Here is a 6,981-nt window from a genome sequence, read left to right as displayed (position 1 = left end):
GGGGAAGCTGGAGCCTATCCCAGCCGGCTTTGGGCGACAGGCAGGGTACACCCTGGACAGCTCGCCAGTCCATCGCAGGGATATATATATATATATATATATATATATATATATATATATTATATATATATATGTAGTTAAGAACATTAAGTAATAAACTCACACTCCTTCAAGAGGTGTCCCAGCCATCAGTATGTCCTGATGATCTGTCTCTACGTCCAGCTCTGGTTCTCCATTGTCCATCAGCTTTAGATTATAGATGATCACAAGAGTACCTTTAATAAGAATACAACATGAAGGTATATCATTAATCAATATCTATCATGTCATTACCTAGTAGTTAGTATCTGCTGTAAATTGTTTAATTAATACTTGTGTTTAACATGTTTAGTTTTCTGAAGATGAATTTGCCAGTACACTACCAGATGAATGTTTGGACACACTTTCTCATTGGATTTAACATCAAAGTGCTTCCAGACTTTTGAACGTTACTGTATTTCATTCTTCACCATTATGATTCTTATATACATGAATTGTTGAGTTCTAAGACCCAAGATAGTCTTTTTTTTAAATGCTTTATTTTAAAGTAACAGGAGGTGAACTGGTTTAGTGGCAGAGGAAGAAATGTGTTTTACAAGATGTCAGCCGAGAGCGGCGTGTGTTAGTTGTTAATGCCAACTTCAATTTTCCAGTAAAAGTTTTAAAAGACATTTGTCTTCATGCCTTATTTATGAAGCTTCAGTTACGTTACAATACCATAGAACTCATTAATCATCATGAAAATGTCACTCATCGTGTGCTCACCGCTGTTGCTTTCTATTTTGTTGAACTGCTCCATCAGTTGCTGCTCATTTTTAAAAGGTGAATACTTGAAGATGAGTTCTGTCTCTATTGCATACTTCTCAGGATCAGAAGTCAGTGGCTCCCTGGTTTTCAGATCCCAGGAGGGGAGAGGCACAATAACCTGAAAGGAGACATTCAAATATCTTTAAGTACAATACCATGAAATGTCAACGTTCCACAAGTTCGGGAGGCATTTCAGTAAAACTTGAAATATTAACTATTCTTTTCTACAGTCATTTACCAGATGCTTTTATGCAAAGCGACCTACATATGAACTGACTGACATTAACTGTTATTAGTTTCTCACAGAACATAGTTTGCATCTTACTGTACATTGTCAGCTTGTTGCAAATTACAGTGCTGGGATAGAATAAGCAATATTAATCAAAAACTGAAAGGCCTACTCTACAGTCTGTATTGGATTAGTCTTTTCGGCGGTACTGTAAAAGTATGGTTGCTCTAAATGGCTGAGGAGCAAGGTGGATAAGAAGTATTTTTGGATAAAACTCAGGAAAGAATTAAAACTCAAAAATTGTTTATCAGCCAAGCTACTCTATATTATGCAACACTAAATCTGTAAATAAGTTCAGGAATTATTCAGAACCCCAAGAGGGTATAAAACACTATAAATCAGTAAACTCTCACCTCATCGAGTCCCTCCTCTTCATGGAAAGTTCTTGAAAGGAAAAGGCAAGTCAGTTTGTTATCCTTTTTTGTAAAGAGGATGAAGTCTTTCCCAATTCGCATTGAGCCCCTGCAGGATAAATAAGTTTTAAAAAAATTAAAGTGTTGAAAGACTAGAGCACCAACTGCAAAATCTCAACATAAAAACACTTACGATTTCAATCCATTTCCATACTGGCCAATCTGTGTGGATTCTGGAGACCGTTTGTTTGACTTTCCAAACTGAATTACGTGTGTTGCCTCATCTAATAAAAGAAATGTGTTGTACACTCAAAATACATGCCATACATTACTGGAAAACCTCACTATTATTCTACACAAGACACTTTTCAATATAAAAAAATAACATCAATTTTGAGTTATTGTTTCTTTTTACACTACACTTACTAGGATCCATCCCAATACCATCGTCCAGAAAACAGAGCATAAAATCACCACGAAGCTCTGGCTTTTTTTCTGTGAATATAACACAAAGATTAGAGATAGTTTCAGCATAATAACGGCTTCTGTGTGTTAAATTTATAAATTACTTTAAAGTACCTGTGTAGATGTCTATTCGTGTAGCACTGGCATCTCTGAAGAAGAAATATAACAACAGTAAGACTTTGTACTTACAATAAAGATATAGCTAAGACTTGTAGCATTTTTTACTGAGTGTAGGCTCCATCTGATTGCTGATACCTTGAATTATCCACAAGCTCTGCTAAGGCTCCAAATAAGAACTCGTGGGTTGTCCTGAAAATAAACAATTATTCTTTTAATACAAAGACAGTTTTCATTAACCTAAATAACGGGAACTGAGAATAGGACCCGTCTTGCAGGCTGAGATGACACCGATTCATTACAGATAGATAACCAGGAATTAAGTGCTATGCTGATATACTAACTATATGCATTCATGTTGTTAAATTAAATCAAGAAATCCAATGTTAATGAGTGAAACATGTGCAACTTGTAACTAAATGAATGTGTACCAGTTATTACATTTATTAATGATGACTTTGTAGGACTGTAGGGTTAGAAAAGTTAGGTCACACAGTACGTAATGGTCACCAACATTAAGGGCTCACATTACAAAGTCAAGAGGGTGAGATAGATATGAAACTTTTTTAAACCAGCTAGATGGACGTTAAAATGGATTGGAAATGGAGAAGTGAAAAGGGGCAATAGACAGACATCTGGAACCACTGGGAAAGTTACCCTGTGTCCGCAAAAAAATGTATAATTAGTAAAATATGAGATCAACTAATGATGTATTGCTAAGGAGATGAAGGCCAAAAAACTACATAATGTGTGTCAAAGATGACGTAGATGGACTACAAATGTCCAGTGATAATTACATGTATCCAGATAGCATAAAACCAGTTGCAAACTCCTGTTATACGTTCTTCCTATGGGTCCCTACAAGGAAGTAGCATCTCTGCGGTTTGGACTGCGGTGACAAGGACTTGTCAGAAAAGAAGTCAGAGCTGAGATATCTACTCAGGACGTCTTAGGATTTACCATTTTCCAAATAGCTACTGAGTTATGATTGGGGACTTCTGAGTTTTCCAACTACTTCGTTAAGGACAAATTAGGAACCCTGTGGATCTGGATGAATCTGATGAAAGGATTAGCTCCATCATTTAAAGGACCTATATTCGAATCTACATTAAAAGGACTTTGGGACAGTTTCAGCCAAGCTTCCTTAAATCCTTTCTCAAAAAAAGGAGAAGATGTTTTTGGACTTTTTTTTGAGGGTTTTCATCTTTCACCTCTGTGCTGATGCAAGGAATGAAATAGAACAGAACTAACTAGTGTGACTGACAGAGTAAGTTCGGATCACAGTAGTCGCTTGTCTGGACTGAAATGTCAGAGAAAGCGGGGTAGGCTTGGGATGGATTGATGTGGTTACACGCTGGACAAGTACCTTCGCCTGCCGGCTAAATTTGTGTGCTGCTGCTCCCGCAGTGACCCTACCCGAGGGATGGAGAGCTAGCCCCAGAACTGAGTGAGTGGCCCTGAGGAGGCTGTTCCTCCACACACACACATCATCTGGGCACCTGCACGAGTCTTAGTCAGGATTAAACACTGGTTAAACAAAAATAATCTTAACTTCACTTCACTAACCAGTGTTTCTTAAATGGATCAAATTCATCCCACCCAGGTATACCAAACAACCACTAAAGCTATTCTGGCAATCCCCTCACGCAATTGGTCATTTTTTACCATAAAAAATAATAAACAATCATTTAGGCCAAAATAAAAGGCAGACAAGATAAAGGATACACCCACTTATTCAAATGCAGGTTTTGATCTGGACAGGTTGCTAGTCTATTGCAGCGCCAACATAGAAACACTCAGACTTAGAAAGAATTTTGGATTTTGTTGGATTAGAGGACTGCTAGAATAGTCATACAAGCAGCGAACAAGTAAATTCCACACAGCAAAGCCCCAGCTGAGGCCCAAACCAGAACATTTTCTTGCTGTGAAGTGACATAGATAACCACTACACCAACCTAAAGCCCTGCTCAACTTTTTTATGTGTTTTTCTTAGGGGTTATTTGTTGTCTTTTGTGGGCATTCTTGCCGTACTGTTCAACAGTTTGCCTACAGACTTGCTGACTTACTCTTATGTAGCACAGGAAGTTGTCCTATGAACAGTCAAAATGGTCAGACTTAAGCTTGTTAGATACTCCATGATAAGCGAGAAATTTTTTCTTGTTCTCAAAGTCTTGAGAAGAAAATTATATCATTTTGTTCTCGTGAACGTGTTTGAAGACAGTTCTCGACACATCAGCCTGGCAGAAGTTTTTTCTTGGGTCTCCGTGAAATATCGTGACGGGTTGGACATTTGAGGTGGGCATGGTGAACACAGAAAAGCATGATGTGGAAAGTTGCCGCTTCTGAGTTTTTGCTGATGCAGGTAAAACGATTGTTTGGTAAAACAGTTGATTGAAACGGTAAAAAAGTAAGAACATTTATACAACATGTTGCATTATAACACAAGGACCCAGCCGCATGCACAACACACCCGGCCATGGAAGAAGTTGGTCGTTAAATATGAAATGACCTATCTGGTCGTTTTCACTAATCTAACCATCTTCATACTAATTTTGTGACAGAAAGAATTTCCCTTTTATATTTTGAGCAAATACCAGAAATAAAAACAGAGGTTTTCTTTCTTTCTTTTTTTCTGTCAAAACATGAAGTTTGCACAAAAGATGCATGCAATACAATATCTGAAATTTTCAGGTACTGAATTAATTTACGTCAACATTATTGTAATTACGGTCATCACTGCTGTTGCCGTTGTTGCGCAAGGTTTCCTTAGGCTACTGTAAACCACACATTACTTCTTAATAAGAAAATTGCTAACTTAAACCTGAATGATTCTTATAATTTGTAAACATAAGACTGGAATGGGCCTTCCTTGGATCAGTGAGGTGGTGGATTGGGGAATTCAGCCTGATATCCAATCCGTAAAGCTCAACACTGATATTGGATTGGACTGGTCCCAGCTTTAGTATGCAATCCATATGAACAAAGTATCACTACATCAACTTCTATTCTTTGAAGTGAACATAACTGACACAAAATGACATTAAATCACTCAAAGTAAAGCACAGGCTAAATTTTTTCATTAGATTATAACAATCACTCTTGTAACAAGCTACAATTTCAGCTGATTAAAGCTGCCCAGGGTGTTTTATATATAAATAATTGATGTTTAAAATGAAAAATGGATATGCTGTGTATTGCTTGAACAAATTTGACTTTACTATTATGCTTCACTCAATGTACTGACACAATCATGTGTGCAAACAGTGGTGCTATCGATCTAAATAAGGTATTGAGTTTCATTTATTTTAACAGGACATGTTTTTAAATGACTGAACACTTAATTAAACCGACTTATAAAAGAAACATTAATGTTGCACAACTCGAATCTGAAAAGAAATGCTGTCAGAGTTTATGCGTTATTACTGTGGTGCCATAATGTAACTTCAATCGTCCTTTTCTGAGCTGATGTTATGCGATTAAACTTTTACATTACAGCACCACTGCAAAAAGCATTAAAGGGTTACGAGTATTAATGCCTGTAGTAAGAACCTGTTTGTTTATTTGCATCCTGGTCCTTATACTATTGTTGTAAACAGGGATTCTATAAAAAGCTACAGAAATTTATGTTAATGTCAAATAGTTGACATTAACAACTATGCTGTATTAACAACTATGTAGCTATGCTGTTCTGATGAACAGCATAGCTACATTAAAAACTTAAGGACTATTAAATTAGATGTTCTTCTCTACTTTGATGTAGTAGCCAGATTAAACAGCAGATTACTAGACAATCTACTTCAAGCTCTATTTAGGAAGTGTAATTGGTATTATAGGAACCAGTAAGTGTTTTATCTACCTTTAAAGAGTATCATTGAACACTGCGTGAAAAATATCTTTTTAGCCAACTCTAGACCTTACAAAAACATGAAATTGGGGTGATGTGTGTCATCTAGAGTTTGTGTTCATCTCTTATCAAGCTGGGGATCTGCACTTTGAGACTAATTTAAATATTTTTTATTATAACTAAATCCAGTGTGATAAAAACCTCCTCAACAAATGATGGGAAAGTTGGTACTTACGAATTAGTGTGCAGGTACTCAAAGGTAAGCTGAGCCCTGCTCAGGTTGCTGTAGCTTGAGTAGGCCATGGCTCCCTGAGGTAACTACCTATTTCCTCCTTGGTCTGCTATTTGTCTTCTTCCTGGACCACCAACCTCTAGTCTAGAGCCATTATCCTACAAAAATGAATAAATAAAATAACAATATCACCGAACTGTGCGATTCCTCCATTGTTTTACACTTGTCAAAAACCCAAAATTGGCATTATCTCACGTAGCAATAAAAACTCAAAGCTTTACAACGCAACTCCCCTCAGGTGAAGGAATACAACCCGTGTACCACGTGGGAATCCTGCGGGAGGACAACAAAATGTGTGGCTTTAACTAAGAGCGTCTTTACACGCAATGTTTACTTGTGAGCTATTAATGTTGAGATATTTGTTCGTCAGTTACTAGTCTAGCTGGGTTACTGCTAAATAGTTTCTTGCCATTTTAGACGTAATACTATGTGATGTAAACACACACTACACATTGTGCAGCAAATGTTAATGTGTTCATCGTTAGGCTAGTGGCTAGCGGACATTAGCGTCTTCTAGAAAATGTTTATGAGGTAACGAAGGCTAGCTAGCCTCAAAGTGTTGAGTCGTTAGGCTAACGTTAGCAAACTCACGACATTCATATCGGATTTGTAGGCTTATATTATGTGACAACAAATGTAAAATTGCCTTGCACGTATACTAATTATTCCAAGAAAGGATAAACACTTTGAAACCTACGTTTTCTATTCCTTGTCTTAAAACAACCACACAGGCCGTGTGCAATCCGATCTTTCCGACGTCGATGGCTGGTTCGCC

At 37.2% G+C, this 6,981-nt stretch overlaps 1 protein-coding gene across 1 annotated transcript; it reads right to left on the bottom strand.

Moving 5' to 3' along the window:
* Positions 1-159: 159 nt before the first annotated feature.
* morc2 (MORC family CW-type zinc finger 2) lies at positions 160-6,981 on the bottom strand (the record flags this gene model as incomplete). Its single annotated transcript, XM_079252017.1, has 9 exons — positions 6,904-6,981; positions 6,150-6,304; positions 2,209-2,262; positions 2,068-2,102; positions 1,915-1,983; positions 1,682-1,772; positions 1,489-1,597; positions 805-964; positions 160-275 (listed from the first exon to the last, which is right to left on the bottom strand). Exons 2-9 carry the CDS (start codon positions 6,215-6,217, stop codon positions 160-162), a joined length of 702 nt encoding a protein of 233 aa, XP_079108143.1. The 5' UTR covers positions 6,218-6,304; positions 6,904-6,981.

This window comes from Telmatherina bonti, assembly GCF_933228915.1.
Source record: "Telmatherina bonti genome assembly, chromosome: 13".
NCBI classification, from domain to species: domain Eukaryota; kingdom Metazoa; phylum Chordata; class Actinopteri; order Atheriniformes; family Telmatherinidae; genus Telmatherina; species Telmatherina bonti.
The sequence above is the reverse complement of the archived record's forward strand: the minus strand, read 5'-3'. Positions and strand labels throughout refer to the sequence as shown.